This window comes from Meriones unguiculatus, chromosome 18 (assembly GCF_030254825.1).
Source record: "Meriones unguiculatus strain TT.TT164.6M chromosome 18, Bangor_MerUng_6.1, whole genome shotgun sequence".
NCBI classification, from domain to species: domain Eukaryota; kingdom Metazoa; phylum Chordata; class Mammalia; order Rodentia; family Muridae; genus Meriones; species Meriones unguiculatus.
The window spans coordinates 14,013,005-14,031,009 of NC_083365.1; the positions used below are offsets into that span (position 1 = coordinate 14,013,005).

The window sequence follows — 18,005 nt, forward strand, 5'->3', positions numbered from 1 at the left end:
CATCTGCGGCGCCCGTGTTCCATCCACGCCGGGGTTCCGCGGGATGTTTACCTTGCGTTTCTCAGTCCGAGAATCAGAGTCAGACATTGGGGGGACGAGGGCCAGGGGAAGGGCGCCGAGGCGGGTGGCGGCGGGAGCTGCGGAGGGTTGTGCAGATCCAGGCGGAGCCCGGCTCACGCGGAGCGGCTGCGGGAATCCGGCGGCGGAGGCGACGGCGACCAGGACCGCAGGAGCTCCAGCCGGCTGCTGACCCGGTGCCTGCGGGGAGCGAAGTGAAACCAGCCCGGCCCAGCGACTCCGCTCCTCCCGGGGCCCCCGCTCCCGCGCCCAATCACCGCGGGCTCCGCCCCCGCGCGGTCCGGCCCACGGCCAGCCGGAGAGCAGGCCCCACCCTGGGCCGCTGGCGCGTGCAGGCTGCGACAGGTACCGGGGAGGGTGGCCCCGCCGGCTTCCCTGCAGTTTGCGCGCGCGCCGCCCACCCCGGCGTGTTTACCCTGGTGACTTCGGCCCTGCGGGCAGCTGCGTGCGCGCCCATCCTCCACCCCCAATGTCCCCGCCCCTCCCCGTCCGCTCCTGGCGGCCACCTCGCCGAGCGGAACTTAGGGGGCGCTCGGGGCACGCTGCTCGGTGTCCAGCCTGGCCGCGGGCGCCAGTTGGAAGCCTCAGGAGGCGCCCCTGCGTCCCTGTTTGGCGGAGCTCCTCAACCCCAAACCAAGGGGCCTGGATCGGTGCAAGGATGGGCACTGGCCTCTGACTGTCCTTTCCAAGAATCCGTGGCCTCGGGGGACCCAGCTAAGCAAGACGCTCCTCGGCTGCGCCTCGTGCGGGACCCTTGCGCGCCGCCGCCTTCTGTACTTATTTAGGCTTTCCCTGGTTTTGTGTGTGCGCCTGTGTGTGTGTGTGTTTGCTTGTTTGGTTTTTTCTCTTTTTTGTCCCCCCCCCCCCCCCCCAGTGCTCAGTTACTTAAGAGGCAGAACTGGGGGTGGGACGGAAAGTTGAGAAAAAGACAAGGCAGGAGTCTAGGTCGACTGCTCAGCTTCGGGGAGCGATGGGCGTGCAGGACGAGCAGATAAAATAGAGGAATGAGAGAGTAACTCCAAAAGAAGAAGTATAAGGAAAAAGTGTGTGTGTGTGTGGGGGGGGGCTACTAAGGAAAGACGTTTGTGCCACACGCACACTGGGCTCCGGGTACCGCCGCCCGGAACTGTCTGTCCATCGGCCGGCTGCAGCTGGCGACCGCGCAGCGGCGGAGCTCAGAGCGCGCTTGGGGAAGCCATACGGGGGTCGGAAAAATCCCCTGATCCTCCTGGGGGCTTTCGTGTCCCCCTACTGAAGTCTGGAAGTCAGTGGTGCCACACAGCCTCGCCCCACCCCCTCCCCCCCTGACCTAAGCAGCCCGGAGAAGTTAGTCTGGACATGGAACATCCGGCATCCTACGTGTGAGGATTAAAGTCACTCGATTAAAAGGCCACCCGACCTGAATCCGGGCTGGCAGCGGGGAGGAAGCGGCCCTTTTCACGGAGAGCGAGTTAACGCGGCCTGTCGGGCCATCTTGGTCATTTCTGTGTTCCTAGGCGGATCTAACGTCACCGTGACACAGCACAGCCCGGGTTAAAGTCTTGGTTCTCAGGTAAATCCTGAGCAAGATCGAAGAAGCCACTGGTTCCCAGGGAAGCTAGAGGGCTGGCGACAAAGCCTTGCCTCTGCCCCGGGCGCGAGGGGTGTTTGCTAAGAGGGCTCACGGGTCATCACGGGCGTGGACGCAGCCAAGCGCACCGGAGCTGTGCCGCGGCCGCTCGGCATCCCTCCGGGGCGGCCCAGTCTGCTGGTGCTGCAGGGGCCCGCAGCCAGTAACAGTTCTGCCTGCCCTGGGCCCTCAGCGGGGAGCCAGGCGCCTCCGAATTGGACTAGAAAAGAACCAGACCTGGGGGGGGGGTCCTCTCCCCGTTTCTTTGTAGGAGAGGGCTGCCCTGGAGTTTTTCGACTCTGCAACCCTGGGCACACTGAAAGAAAATAGACAGGCAGTGGGGGAAAGCAACGGGCTTGGGCTGTGTGCTTAATTTAGGGCTGAATCAGGAAGCCGGCCTGGAGGCGGAGGCTCGTCTCAGCAGCGAACCAGGCAGTCTAGGGAGCGTCCACCGAGCGCCTCCGGTCAGGCCGCCAGGGACCCCTGGGCAGAGTCTGGAGAGCGCCTGGCGGCCGAGGAGGGCAGCGTGGAAAGGGCCAGCGGGTCACCGGTGCCTTCCGGAGGGACGTGAGACGGTGGCGAGAGAGGAGAAGGAGACCGGGCAAAGCCAAAGTCAGAACGCGAGTGAGAGAGCCATTTCCGCCCGGGGAATCTCTCCGGATTCCAAAACCAGTTTATTGCGGTCATCCCCCGGGCCAGCCTTCCCTACCTCCCCGAGCCGCGGGGAGCACCTTTCTACCCCCGAATTTATTTAAACCCTGCATCTACGCTTTTCCAAAGGGTTGCAGTTTAGTGCTGTGAACGGTCTGTCCTGCGTGGGACCAGGACGACTGCGGGCACAAACTCCGCTGTCTCTCCAGCGCAATCCCCACCCCCCACCTGGAGCAAGTCTGATTCACTAAACATCCCTCGTTGAACTTTTGCCCGCGCTTGGAGTGGAGTGGGCGGAGCTTTCCTCCACCCCTTTCGCCTAAGGGTGTTTGATTTTTGTTTTGATTTTTTTTTTTTTTTTTTTACCCTGAGCCAGAGTGGTGTCTTTTTTTTTTTTTTTTTTTTGTCACTGGAAATCTGAGTGACAGCAGAGATCTTTGGCGGCACCGGGCTATGGGCGAGACCACCCGATTGTCTGGGGAGAGGTCCAGGCAAAGGCCAGGCGAGGTTTACCAGGCCAGGATAAGTCACAGTGCTGCTGCGGCATCCACCTGGGGCTCCCTCTCCCGGGCAACCTGTCCTGCGCCCTGCTGGCCTTAGCCGGCCCTCCTCCCTCTGCCTGGACAAAATCCTCAAGGGTGGCTGTCCGGCATCTGCCCCTGTGGCCTCTTCTCCAGCTCCGGGCACTAGCTGGAGGACGGGACACCACACTTCTCCCGGCGCCAGTAAGAGCCTGGCTCACAGCTTGGCCAGCTGGGAGCGTGTCCCTTCCTGCGCCAGCGGCTGCGTGGGCGCCGGGTAGAAGGCCCAGGCAGCCTGGGGGTTGGGGATCCCTGCGATTGGTGCGTGGATGTTGGTGTGCGGGATGTTGAAGGCGGAGATCACCTTCAGGGCATCATCCTTCACGGACTCGCACAGATCCAGCAGCTGCAAAACACGACACAGAGGGACAGGTCAGACGTGGGCGCGCTCACGGAGAACTTTCCGCCTGCCCCTCCTCCCCCGCCAATCAACCAGAAGTGCTGAGAATTCGGGTTCTCCACAACGTAGGAAGTTACTGTTTCTAAACACCTCTGTGTCCCCGGGGTCCGGCCGAAATCTAGGTTATTATTATTATTATTATTTTTTTTTTTTTTCCTGCAAGGGACTGAGGGTACCGGCTCTTTGCCGAGATCATCCTGGTAACTAGCGAGCAAGGTCTGAGAATAAAAGCTGCGTCCTCTGCGCTCGCTCCCTTTCCTTCTTCCCGCCCTTCCTCGCTACCTCTGGAGTGCCACCCTCTGGCGCGCAGAGGCAACTGACAAAGACCTCTGAAAAAAACGAGCAGGTGAAAGACCTGCCTCATCCCACCAGAAGGGTGCCAACAGAGAGCGTGGAGAGCAGCCAGGGGGGCCCTTAGCCTGTGGATACCAAGGGAAGCAAGGCTAGTGTTGGTCCCGCTCAGGGCGCTTCAGCTGCGCAAAACTGACGAGTGGTCGACCCACTCTGCAACCCACCCAACAAGAGAAGAGGGGAGGCTGCAGGCCAGGGCTGTGTTTCTATTTCATTTTCTATGATTTGGACGCCAGCGCGCCCTCCCCGCAAAAGGAAGCCAAAATAAAGGCTTATTTTTTTAGTTCTGAACATGGGCAGGGAGACGTGTTTTCCTTTTCCCAAAGCATCTACATACTGTATTCCGACTTTTTTTTTTTTCAAGTCTCCATAAAGCTATAAATTTCTTTGACTGACTAAATCACAACAATCTCTGGGCTGCGTGGTTTTATTTTTTTTTAACGTTTTAAAAATCACTTTTATGGACCCCACATTTATTGTGTGCTATCCATATTTTAAGACTTCTTTTTCCTCCTGCTTCAGCTCTCCCCAAAACATTTCAGGTATTGAGAAACGATAGGAACTCCCCGAAAAAAAGAGGGAGATGAGAAGGAAGAGTGGAGGGGAAAGCACGGTGCCCCATTGCACCAGTGACTTCTAATGAAAAGCTTCGTTCTTCACACACCGTGGTTGGGCATCATCAAATAAGTCCTGAAAAGACTCTGATCACATTGGCAAGATGTGACAAGACAGACTGTCACTGACCAAGATCTCCCAGGTCTGTAATTAACACTCTTGACAAATCCTAAGTAATCTGTCAACCCTCCGTGTCTTTAACCACACGTTTCAAAACCATGAGATGGTTCACACAGCTCCTGAGCTCACCACGCGTGCAATTATTCAAGATAATGTACCCTTTGGGTTTCATTAAGGACAGCGAGGCCAACTCTCGTCGTGTAGTCGCCAATGAGGGAAGCTCATGCTGAAAGGAGGCTTGTGAAAGAACACTATGAGTTTGGTTGGTCTAGTGCTAAATATAGACCCAAAGATCAGAGGTAGAAATTACAGAAAGTGATATCTATTTGCTATAAGGAATAGTTAAAAAAAAAAAAAAAAAAAAGAAGGGCCAAATGGCTAGTGAAGAAGAATATTTCTAGACTCATAGTTTTCCAGGAGTGACGCCCACCACAGACACTGGACAAGAGCGTTGAAATGGCTGGAAATAGCAAACATTGACCACCAAGAGACTTTCTAAATCTCTAGTTCTGGTGCAGCCTAGAGCATCCTCCTTTCAACTTTCCCCATTTTTACTGCAACAGAGTCCAGAATGTGTAGATGGAAGGGTGGGGCAGCGCTCCTCTCACACACCGCATTCCCACCCGTCATGCTTTGCCCGTTAGGAAGGTCACAATCTTTACCCTCCTTTCGTTCACAATCTGCAAACTGTAGTCCTGTTCTGTGCCAGATGCCGTACAGGATTTGAAAAGCTTACATGCACACTGCAGACAGTCATGGCCTCTTAGGTCAGGGAGCTATTGCAAAGTTTCAGAGGCTCTAGAAAATGCAGCCTGAGCAGGGAGGACACTTGCTATTCTTGCAGAGGACCTGGGGTCAGTTACCAGCACCCACATTGTGGCTGACAGCTGTCTGTAACTCCAGTTCCAGGGGATCCAGCGCCCCCTTCTAGCCTCCCTGGGCACCAAGGGGGCACACATATGGTGCACATACATACAAGTAGATAAAGTCATAAATATAGAATGAAAGTCAATCTTAAATAAAAATACAATCTGCTTAAAAGAAAAAAAAAGTACTTGGATGGAGCCTGGAGAGATGGCTCAGTGGTTACCAACCCTTGCTGCTCTTTCAGAGAACTCAGGTCTGGCTCCTAGCACCCAGGTCAGGTGGTTCACAGTGGCCCGTGACAACAGTTCCAAGGGATATGATGCCCTCTTCTGGCCTCTGCAGGTACTTGTGTGTATGTATGTATGTATGTGGGGCACATACAGCCTAGCAAACACACAGAGACACGTAGATAATAACTACAAATTAGAAAGCACGCGGAAGCTAGTGTGTGATATACCACGTAACCTGGAGGATTCCTGTCTTGTTTGTCTCCTTAGACCCACCTGCTTGCGCTACTTGCTTTCTTCTCTCCTGTCTGACTCTCCCAGCACTGACACATCCAGTTAGGGAAAAGATAAGATGGCGAAGCCCCAGCAGTCTCTAAGTTTGCCATTCAGCAGGGCCCTGAGCGTAAGAATTTCCAGGGCGTGATGCCTCACCACTGCCTGCACTCTGCATAGGTTTTCCTGGTTTGCATCTTGCCTCTGTTTCCAGCTCCAGATGTTTCTGGGGAAAACCCAAGCTGAAACACATGGAGAGATGAATAGCTGCTCAGATGGGTTCCTTTCCTCCTTGGACGCTGTGCTAGAGTCTTTATATCCATCCTGTGAGTTGGAGAGGCCACGTGGCTCATTTAGGGAGTAGAATGCGGAGACAGTGAATTCCACAGCATAGATGTGATGAGGATAAAATTCAAGCTACTAGTGAAATGAGATTTCTGTATTACTTTTGTTTTGTTTTTAAGACAGGCTCTTACTATGTAGTCCTCGCTGGCCTGGAAATCACTATGGAGAACAGGCTATTTTTAAACTCACAGAGATCTACCTGCCTCCACCTCTTGAGTGCTGAGATTAAAGGTGAGCGCCATCATATCTGGCTTCTGTATTATTTGTGGCTATCACATAATATCTTTGCTCCTGTTATGACCTATAACTGTTATTCTCAACCAGAGCCTTGTTCTGGCTCATTCCCTACCCACCTATCTCCCTTGAAGGTTTGTACCTTGTTTAATTCTGATTGTCAGCTTGGTTGGATTGAGAAACATTAAGCTGGGCAGTGGTGTCAAATGCCAGCACTCAAGCAGCAGAGACAGGTGGATTTGGGAGTTCAAGGCCGGGCTTGTCTACAGATCGAGTTCCAGGGCAGCCAGGGCTACACAGAGAAACTCTTTCTTGCAAAAATAAACAAAACAACAACAAACCCAAAACAAACATTTAAAAAAAAAAAGAATGATTCTTGATATCAAATCTCAGGCCTCTACATGTATGCCCACACACAGTTGTGCTTGTACACATGTAAAAACATGCATATATACATGCATGCCACACACACATGAAAATGAAAAAAAAAAAGGTGATAATGATGATGATAATGGCGATGATGTTGATTTGTGATCCAAAGGCTTAAACCCAGGATTTCATGTTTGCCAAATTCTTCCATGATTATTAGCATGGATTCTCTAGATTCTCTAGTTAGCAATAAACATGATTTCTTTATGCTCTGGCATTTCCTTTACTGAGAGTGCTTAATCACCATTACCTAAAACAAGAGTGCTGACACAGAGGCATCGATTTAACCACTTAATAAAAGCGTGTGACATTGATTCAAACTGCTGCTGATTCATAAGAGGAAAAGTTTCTAAAGAAGTCAAGTGCACAAAGCTTTCCCTTTAGAATACAGGAAACCATATGAAAGTATTGGCAATGGAATTAAAGTAACCACAGGGCTGCTCTTGGTAGCATTTTTAACAGACAAAAGCATTTACACAAAACGAGAGAGAATATTCAATTAGGTGGTTATCACGGAGCTGCAGCATTAGTTTCACACCTCTTAATACCAAAGAATATGGTATTTTAATTAACTGATGGTCTAGACTGATAAGCACATAACCAAGAGGGAGTGATTTTTCAGTCGCAAAAAATTTCTTCAAGGGAAGAAGCCTCACAAACTGCCAGAACTAAATACAGCCATCCCTTTGATGTCTTCAGGGAGTGCTTCTGAGAATAGGACATGGAAGCCTAGGATTCTCACCAACCCACTTTATTTAGGGTTCTTAAATGCCTCTACTTCCCTTCCAACCCCCTGACCTTAGGTAGGAGAAAAAGCAGTTAGAAGGGATAAGGAATGCAGACCTCTCTAGCTGCTTCCTGCTGGTTAGGGGTGTTGGCTTTTGGGGGCAATAGCAATCTCAGTCATCAGCATTCCAGAAGTCCAGCTAAACAGCAAACCAGCAATCCAGCAAACACAACAGCAACTTCAGCAGCAACCTCCAAGCTCTCTCTGGAGCGTTTCTCTCTAGGAGCATCTCGAAGCAACGTGAAGAGAAGAAGCCAAGAGATGGAAAATGATGCAAAGCCACCTCTCTTGGTTTTGAGGCTATGCTATACCCTCACAAAGTCCACACCGGCTGTTTTTCAGCTGACAATACCCATGCCCCCGCATGAGGCGGTTCCCAACCGACAAACATCACACACCTTTTCACGGGCCGCTTTCAGCACAGGGTAGACCAAAAACATTTCCACATCCCATACTTGGGATCCAAACAAAATCATGTTTACATCCACTGCTTTCTTCCGGATACCAAAATGGACAGGTGCTTGTGTCTTTCAGCTAGAATGCCATCGTGTTTGCTGCAGTGTTTGCAGGCCCTTCAGGTCTCCCTGTGCTTTACAGCCTCACTACTTCTAATACTCAACACAATTGCTACAGCGGCATCTGGAACTGGGCCTCAAGTCTCTCAGGCCTAGCCATTTTATCTCATCCTTTGGCATCTCTCCCAACTGGCAACCCCACCCTGCTGTCTGTCTGCATTCTAGACAGTCACTCACCCCGTGTGTGAAGCGTCTAGGGCTTTTGGTTTATCCCCAAAGACCTCATTTCTATGACGCCACTTCACCATTCTTCCTTGAGGGTAGTGCCACCTCACAGTACGGCTTCACTCTGTCCAGATTTTTTTTTTTTTTACCTTGTTTACACGGGGCAAAGCTCTCTCAATTTCTTTCACTTCCTAATTAGAATTAGGTACCCTTACAGGTTGCTATTAAAATCATTTGTGTCCACGAAGCTAAAATGTCCCCGGATACATACTTTTTTTTGATAGAGGCATACTCTAAACCTGAATATTCAGAGAGGGCACAAGTAGGACATGGACTTAATAGGCTTAAGTGTACAAACAAATGTGCACAAACAATTGTGTGTACATACACCTAGAACACATAATCGGAATATGTACAGTTAGAACAAGCCTTTTAGTAGCCGTAAGACCATACATATTAAGGCTGAATGTAATGAAGAATGTTCAAGAATTCTATTGCTAATTAAAAAGAGCTGCTGAAGCGAGGTGACTAAGTGGAGTGACCAGTATGCTTACAGATTGTTAGAGTGTCGGTTCTTTCCAAACTGAGATCAGGGTCAATGGGAACAAGAGCAGGAAATGTAGGCAATTGTAAACTGTATAGAGTAACACAAAGACCATAGGATAGCCAAAACAACTGTGAAAAGGAATATTATATTGTCCAGTATGAGACTGATTATAACAATCAAGACAGAATTTGTAAAAATAGTAGACAAATTCATGAATGGAGTAGAATACGAAGTTACCAAACAGCTTCACGATTATATGTTCTATTGATCCTCCCCAGAGAAGGCAAAGTACTTCACTAGAAAAAGAAAAGTTTATTAGTAAGTAGTGATTAGATAATTGGATTACTTTGTAAAAATTAACCTACCTCTACATCATCATATACTGAGAAATTAACTCCAGATAGGAAGTAGACACCACTGTAAAAGCAAATGTCATTCACTTTCTATGAAAGCACAGGCACAAATCTTTACAGCCTTCATTTAGGCAAACAAGTTTTCATAAAAGGCACAAGGGCACTAGTAAGAAAAGTTAAAACTGACAACTTATATTTCACCAAACTTAAAGCCTGATGCTTATCAAGAGATACCTCTGAGAAAATGGTTAGGCCACAGGATGGAAAAAATCAAAAGTTCTCATACTTACAGAGTCAACAAATTTCTGTGATATAACATTATGCAGTTTTTAAGAGGACAAAGGACACAATCAGATATTTCACACAAATACTAAGAGGTATAAATGGCCAATAAGCACTTGAAAGGATTCTCAACACCATCAGCTGTCAGAGAAAGGAATATTAATACAGGGAGATGGCATGCTCGTTTGTAAGCATGACTGGTGACACTCTGGGACAATGAGATGCCCGTACTCAGTGAAAATGCCCGAGGTCAGCTGGAGGTGAAGACCAGTTGCTGGAGGCCATGACACAGCAAAGCCTTAGAGCGAAGAGCCTTGGGGAGGGAGAAGAGGCCAAGCGAAACAGAGAAGTCTACATAAAGAAATACTACCCAGTTGGGGCCGGGGGGTGGAGGGAAGAGAGGACTAAGGAAGCTCAGACACAGGCCAAACTGAAGGAGCCAGTCTCTCTCTGCCTCCATTCTCAAGAGACTCTGCAGACACACAGTGGGAGCTGCAGGGGCCAGGAGCAGGCAGGGTCAGAAAAGTGGCTCCCAGAAACTTCCTGGACATTGGACCCTTTCTCCAATGTGATTAAAGTCTATTTTATATAGTGTGTCCTCTGCCAAAACTCACCAAAACATACCAAAATTTATACATTTCAGTGCATGCAAAATAAGCCCCATGTTTTTCATTTTAATTCTTAATTAAAATTTTAAGTGACAAGAAAAAGAAAGACAAAAACAATTTTAGGGGAAGCAGCATGTGACTGCAACCTTTATTTTTTTGTTAAAGATAACAACAAAAAAAATAGCATCTACTATCACTACATATAAAGTGTGCATTTTGACATCCAGAAGTTAAGAAGAATATATTAATATATTTTTACACATATGTATTTTGTGTATGTGTGTGTGTAGGTTAGAGAAGCATTTTCTCCTTCCATTATGTGGACCTCAGGGGCTGAACTCAGGTTATGGGTGGCAAGTGTCTTACCCCAATGAACTTGTTCACTGGCCAGCTCAAGAATGAAATTTTTAATGGAAAATGCAATACATTTGTTTTCTTCGTTTTACCATAAAGAGCCTCTCCCTCATTTGGAAGTCTGTCTGTGTGGCTGGAGGGCCAGCTTGACTTGAAGGGACACTCTAGAGCAGATGAAGGATAATAAGGTCACGAGGTGAAAGTGTAGGAAGGTTCTTTAGCATGAGGCCAAGGGACCAGAAATGGCTCAGATAGAATGGGATTCCCAGAGTCAACTGTCCTGAGGGAGTCAGCAAGTTCTCTAGAAAGGACTCTGACTGGGCTACAGTGTGGCTCAGTGGTAGCATGCACCATAGGTAAAACTCATTCTATGTGACCCCACTTTTCTTTTGCTCAAAAATCATTGTCAATGCTCATTCTAAGAAGATGGATTCCTGATTCTCCTCCCTGCTGGACACCCTAGAAATTACAGTAACACAAACCCGAGAGGACACCAAAGGGTGAAGAAAAAAAACCATCTAGGGACTGTGAGCTCTTGAGTAACAGCGGTCATTTCCTCGTTTCTCTTTCTGACTCACACATCCCTGCTGTAGCTGAAGGCACTAGAAATACCAAGAGATGTTGACAAACGCCCCAGCGAAAGCCTGTTGCCTGCAGCTGAAGGACCAGGAAAGGGCAGCCTCACTCTACACAGTTTTGCCGTAAGACTGTTCTACTTCATCCAAGCCATGCAGAGAAGGCTGTACCCAGACTACCAATAGCTCAGCAGACCACACGGATGATCTTCTATCCCAACAGGTGGTGGTGAGATCCTCACGGGAACTGTGACTCCCACCTCCCTCCCGGCAGCAGAGAGGCCCCTTCCTCTCCCAAACAGGGCGCTATCAGAGAAGGGAGGACTGGTGAGAACTTAGCTTTAACACGAAGGTGACAAGGCCACATGGGGAAAGGGATGAGATGTTCCTGTCTCTCCCTGCCAGGGAGGCCTCATTGAGGCTAGCTGAACACATTCTCCTCCCACACGCCCAACATACACACACATACCCTGACATAGTAAGATGTCATCCCTTGCATGTTGCTTGAGTTTCCTTTCTGTTGAGATTAAACTAAGGGCAGGAAAGGGTTTACTTAGATTACACTTTCAGGTTGTGGTCCTTTTTTGAGGGAAGTGAGGGAAGTAATTTAAGTAGAAGCTTGAAGTGGCAACTATGGAGGAAGAGTGGTGCTTGTTGGCTTGCCGATGCTCAGCGAGCTTTCTTATACAACCCCGAAAATGGATCCGCCCACAGTGGGATGAGCCCTCCTACATTTAAGAATCAAGATGGTTCCTCATGCTAACGGTACCTGGACTATCGCTCGGCTGAGACCACCTTCTCAGGCGACACTAGACCAGCGGTTCTCAACCTGTGGGTCACAGCCACTTTGGGGGTTTGAACAGCCCTTTCACAGAGACTGCCTAATACCTTTGGAAAAAACGGGTATTTATACTACAGTTCATAGCAGTAGCAAAATTACAGTTGTGAAGTAGCAACAAAATCATATTATGGTTGCGGGTCACCTCAGCATAAGGCCCCAGGAGGGTTGAGAACTATTGCTCTAGACTGTGTCGAGTTGACAGTTAAATGTTAACTAGAACATTTATCAACAGAGACTGAGTAGAAAACCCAGAATTTGGATCCCTATTACAAGGTGAGATCCCCCCTCACACACTTTTCCTCACAGTGCTAGAGGACACCAGCTAAAGAAGCTTAAGCAGATCCAGATAACTTTGTGACATAAACACTCAAACATTCAGGTTTCAATCAAAAGTCACTCATCATACCCAGAACCAGGAAAACGCCAGGCTAAATGAAGATGACGAACAATGAGAACACAGAGATGACACAGATATGTGAATTAATGGGTAGTCTCAGGCAGCCACATAAAATGCTTCCATGGTTGGTTATGAGCAGGCTTGAACACAAGGAACAGTATCTGCCTACCTCCCAGGGTGGTGAAAATAGAGAAGAGTGACACAACCAAATGCTCTGCCCAAGAAAAGAAAACAAAAAACCCCAGATCACTAACACGTGACTGTGGGAGTGTAAAATCATCACATTCACTCTAGAAAGGAAGACTAGAAAGTCCTTAAAAATATCTACACATGGGGCTGCAGAGATGGCTCAGAGGTTAAGAGCACTGGCTGCTCTTCCTAAAGGTCCTAAGTTCAATTCCCAGGAACCACACGGTGGCTCATAACCATCCAAAATGTGAGCTGGTGCCTTCTCCTGGCCTGCAGGCACACATGCAGGCAGAATGCTGAATAAATGATAAACAAATCTTTTTTAAAAGTCATCATGTATCCACCATATGATCTAGCAAAAGATCTTGGTTATTTACCCTGAAGAAATTAGAATTTATATTCACACAAAATCCTGTACACAGGCATTAAACGTGGTTTTAGTATTAACTGTTAAAAAACTAGACTGGCTGGCTATTCTCACACTGTTGTATACCAATGCTGTGAAATACTACTCAGTAATTATAAACCAGCCTCTTGATATATGAAACAGCATACTATGAAAATTATGCAGAAGGAGAAAGCTGATTCCAAAGTGTGTTTGTTATGTGACCCAGCAATGAAAGATGATTATGCAAATGAAGAACAGGTTGGTAGGTGTAATATGGGATTAAAAAGAGGAGAGAAAAAACGAAAAGAGTATGACCATAAGAGAGCCACAGCTCCTGTGGTGAGGGAAGCACACTGGATCCTCTCTGTCTCAAGGTAACTGCATCCAGATCCTGTTCTGAGACTTTGCAAGCTAGTTCCAAAAAGGGAAACTAGGTAAAGAATCATGAAACTGGAGTGCATTATTCTTAACAGCTATGTATGAACTTGTAATTCTCCCCAAATAAGATGCTTAATTAAGAAAGAAAGCCAAAGAAGTCATGGAATAAATGTCAAGTTAGATTCTAACAAGAGAATTTTATATGAGCCCCCAAACCTCCTCCTTTGATTTTCATGCTTTTTTAGTTGGCATATGATGTGCACAAAGAAATCTAAGCCCAGCAGCTTGCTGAATTATCCCAGAATGAACACACTTAAACTGTGTATACTGGTTAAGAAACGGAACATCTGCCTCCCAAAAGACTTTCAAAAAGGCTCCTCTGCGCACACCTGACATTTTTGTTTTGCTGGCTCATCAGTAACCCATTAGCTTACCAGAATGGGTGTCTGCGGCTATGATGACGGCTGTGGTGAGCAACTAGCTACCCAGGAAAGGAGGATGCAAGAGCCTCAACTTCCCACAGATGTGTGAACTCCCACGGGTCAAACTCGTCTTTCTTCGGTCACCCCCACATGCTATCTTTGCCTGGTTACTAAGTCCCGAACATTTTGGTCTCCCAGAGAAGGGGAAACCAAGTTCCACACGGCAATGCTTTCTCTCTAAGATGGAAGAGCAGGTGAGGACGGGGGAAGACACAGGGATGGGGCAGTGGTGCCGGTGAGATGGTTCCTCGGTTAAGAACATTTACTGCTTGCGCAGAGGACCTGGATTCGCTTCCCAGAACCCACATCTGGTAGCTGACAACTCCACTTCTGGAGGACATAGCGCCCTCTACTGGCCTCTTCAGGTGCGGCATGAACGAACATAAGCCCATGCAGGCAATACATGTACATAAAATTAAATGAATAAAATTTTTAAAATAATAATTGAAGGGGATAGGAGACTGACCTTCAGAAAATGAAGAACAGCCACGAGCAGATTTGCTTTTATAAGTGTACTAACCTATTTTAAAATGGATGCACTGGGGAGTATTTGTTTCTGTTTCAAGTGAAATCCATTGCATTTTACAGGCACACTAAAATCATCGTCCAGAATTATGACTTGGGTCTGGTGGGATCCATCTCCTGGAAGGTCTTTTTTGGTACAGCACTATCAGCCTTAGCCACAAATTTCAACGGTCGGAAATGTGTGCCTCCTGGTTGAGGGTGTGGGTCCTCATACAGAAGAGTGTCCGGACTGCCCAGCACCTGCGGCAGCTCCCTGAGGGCTCAGGCAGATGCTTCAGGCTGGATATCTGCAAAATAACTTGCCTCCACTGCAGTTACAACACACTGCTTCTGAATGATCCTGGTTCATTTCCCAGATGCACAAAGCCCTCCTGTGAGAGGGCCTGGTGTCTGACCAGGCGGCTGCCGGGTGAAAATCAGCACTGGTGGCTGGGTGTCATCTCGTGAGTTTTTGTTACTGGTTGAACTGAAGAAGCCAAACCCCACTTGTATTTTCTTAACCTCAGTGGGATGACTCCACTTATCAGTCCAAGCTTGTGTTTCATGCGCACAGTGGTCAGGGGGTAAAGAAAAAAGGAGCTATCCCCAGCCCTTAGCAGTGATCTGTGCCACTGATAGTCTTCCCATCTCTGTTTTAAGGTCTTTGGTCCTAGGAATGTATGGCTGGCTAGGACAGATGCTCTCATTCCCCCCTGGAGGGGAAGCAGCAGTCCTAGAGAAGAGACAGTGGGTTCAGCCCCATTCTGGCTATCCTTTCCATTTCAACAGGATTCTGAGCCTTTCTAGTAACAAGCCCAATGAGACCACTCCAAACATCGCTTCCTACTCTTCAGCCTTGGCCCCTAGGCAGGACCTGTGCCTCCTGTGCCCAGCAGACCAGCTCTCACTACCTTTCCTCTTTGGCAGGGATGTCCCAGTGGGGTTTCTATACCTCAGCACTTGCCAGAAGCTACACCAAATGGGCTTAAACTGGTGGAAAGCAGGGATCTCTTCTCGTACTTCTTACAGAGAAAAATCAGGGTGTGCGCAGTAGCTGAGGCTTTAGGGTCAAGGAGGCCTGTCTCAGTTTCCTACTCCTGTGGACATTTTCAACAGTCACTGCTTGGAACCTCAGCACTGGACCGAGGTTTTGCGCATGCTTGCCATCCGAACACCTGGCGAGCTGCCTTGGGCAAAAGGAAACAGGGATGGGAAATGTAAGTGTCCTTCAGAAAGAACACCCCACAGAGCATGGAGAAGAGCCAAGGAGGCCTCTGAAGGAAGTGAAATCTCCAGGAACCCAGTCTGAGCTTCGTGACTCTGAGGGTGGCGCACGCGTCCTCCTGAAAGCTGAAGAGAAGGGCTCTTATCCCAACACCATCTTTCTGGCTCACGGTTCTTTCCCTAATTTGTTATTGTTGTTTGTTTGTTTGTTTTTCTGTTCTAAACCTTTTAGCCACTGAGCAGTATTTGCATTTATGGTCTATGCTTAGCTCAAAAATCAATGAGTGACTCGAGCAAATCAATGCACCAAGTATAAATAAATAAAAACCATGTAAGGTACAGATGTCATAAGGGGGCATCACCCATCTCCTCAATTCAAATAGTAGCCCAGGGATCCCTGCTTTAGGGACATGGAGTTGGCCACCCTTCTGTGTATTCTCACTTCGAGCCATAGCTAAGAATAAAGCTGTATGCCAGTGGCACTGGGAACTACTGGGAGGGCCCATCAATCATCAGCCTTGAATGCTTTCCCTCGTCAGCAATTCAACTACTTGATTGACTGAACTGAAACTGAAACTCAGGCCCGAGGGGTCATTCTAGTAGGAGCAGCCAAGGGCCCAGATAACACACCAACAGCAGACTCCCAGCAGCTCTCATCTATTCTGGGAGAAAATGAATCATCCCTTCCTGCAGGGCTGCTGGGTCTGCTCGGCTCTCTCTTATGAGGGAAGCAAAGCGAGACATGGGCTCTGCCTGGCACATCTCTTGGTACATCTGAAAAAGCAGCCTAAGAGTCATGGGAGAAGGACTCCGGTAGGCTTAGCTCCAGCAGAGATGTGTCCTAACTCAAAATAGAAGACCATTCAAGTGGAGTCCTACAGTGTGTCTGAATGCTGGGTTAGGGTGTCAGCATTTCTTGGACATAGTCCCAGCTAGAATTCCTCTTCTCATTTTGTGAGTGAGTTTTTCATGTTTGACCTCTGAGGCTCTCACAGAGGATCCCTCACCACCTCAGAGAGGCAGGAGATTAGCCCTCCTCTCACTACACCTAGGTTTCCCAAGCCTCCTTTGATGCCTGGCAAGTCCTTTCTCATCTGCAAATCACCAAATCTGTTTGAGTTCAGCGGCAAATAGAGCCCGAATGAACACCTTGCTAAGTATTATCTCTGCCACATGGAGGAGGGGCCCCTTTTGATCTGCAGCCCACAGCTGGGGTTCTAGCAACACATACCAGCTGGAAAGCTTCCTTGGGTGTTGATTTTGCAGTGCGATCTGACCACATAGCCACTTGCACTTGATTCCTCTCTGTACATCCTTGATGGAGGGTCATAGTCACAGAGCTGGTGGAAACTGACAGAGCGGGGTGGCTGTGCCCGGATCAGAGGGTAAAATGAGACTATTCCATTCACAACTTAAGTTTACTCCAAAGGATGCTGTGAACAAAGAGACTCCGGGCTAAATTAAAAGATGTGTATGTATTCAAATTTGCTGAATTCAGAAGCTGAGATTGGAATCCAATCAAAATGAAGTTCGGAGCTGCAAAGATGGTTCAGTGTATGCACAGCGAGCTCTTTACCTACACCACACTGTAAGTACATACGTGCAGGCCAGTTTTGACTATTTTCTCAATTGCTCTTCACCCTGTCTTTGGAGACAGGAGACAGGGTGCTCACCAAGCTCTTGGACCAACTGGTCTGGCTGTCCAGCCAGCTCCAGGGTTTCCACCTGCCTCTATCCCTCCTCTAGCACCATGGCCATAGATACCCAGTGCCACCGTTGCCAGCTTTTTACATGGGATCTGAATTCAGGTCCTCCTACACACAAGGCAGGTACTAGCTAAGTAATTTCCCTAGCCCTGTGTGCCGAGCTAGGATCTTGGATGCTTCTTAACTTATCTGTTGACTTTACTCACTTATTAAATGGGTATTCCATCAGTCTTCCATACCTTGAAGGTCTTCGTGAGAATGAACAGAACTTTTTTTTTTTTTTTTAGTACAAATATGTGCACTTCTAGCTATAGATAGACCACATTTTTCACTGTAGGTCGTGTTTTCTGCACAGCCTAAGTGTCTAGAACAAGCCCAGACTTACTGCTCTGTTCTTGCCTTGGTAAGCTTTCTAATCCAGAACACGTTTGTATTTCTAGAAAAGAGCCGACGATGATCCGGAGAGTTCTCTTCTGTCCTTTACACGGTTCGCTAGTGCTAACGTCTCACGTAGCTCTGGGCCATTGTAAAAACTAAAAGCAACCTTAGTGCGCGGCTGCTAGCTAAACTGCAGCTGCCGTTCAGCTCTCACTGCTTTTCTACCGGAGTCTGTTTTTGCTCCAGAGTTTGGTCCTCATTCACACACAGCCGTCTGTCCTTACGTCTGATTGCTCTCCTCTGGTCTGAGAGGGTCTCCATTTTTTTTTTCTTGCCTTTGGGCACATTGGTCATGCTGTATACACCTCTTCTCACTTTGGCTTTGCCTGCTGTTTGTTTTCTAGAGTTATGCAGTTCAGAGAGGACAGAGTGCTTCCTTAGCATATGGTATCAGAAGCACATGCCGAGAACACATCCTCCTGTTAGTGAGAG

General features: G+C 48.2%; 2 protein-coding genes across 3 annotated transcripts in view; both read right to left on the reverse strand.

Moving 5' to 3' along the window:
- Positions 1–282, reverse strand: part of Bcl2l11 (BCL2 like 11) — a 39,184-nt gene extending 38,902 nt beyond the window's left edge. The window contains exon 1 of the mRNA XM_021654640.2: positions 52–282. The gene's annotated coding sequence lies outside the window, so the exon portion shown is untranslated. The remainder of the gene's footprint in view (positions 1–51) is intronic.
- A 1,513-nt stretch (positions 283–1,795) lies between these two features.
- Positions 1,796–18,005, reverse strand: part of Acoxl (acyl-CoA oxidase like) — a 289,947-nt gene continuing 273,737 nt past the window's right edge. Inside the window, exon 19 of one of the 2 annotated variants that reach the window (XM_060372067.1) lies at positions 1,796–3,265. In XM_060372067.1, the coding sequence (XP_060228050.1) occupies positions 3,077–3,265 (189 nt within the window). In that variant the 3' untranslated portion in view covers positions 1,796–3,076. The remainder of the gene's footprint in view (positions 3,266–18,005) is intronic. The other variant, XM_060372068.1, reaches the window with a different exon arrangement.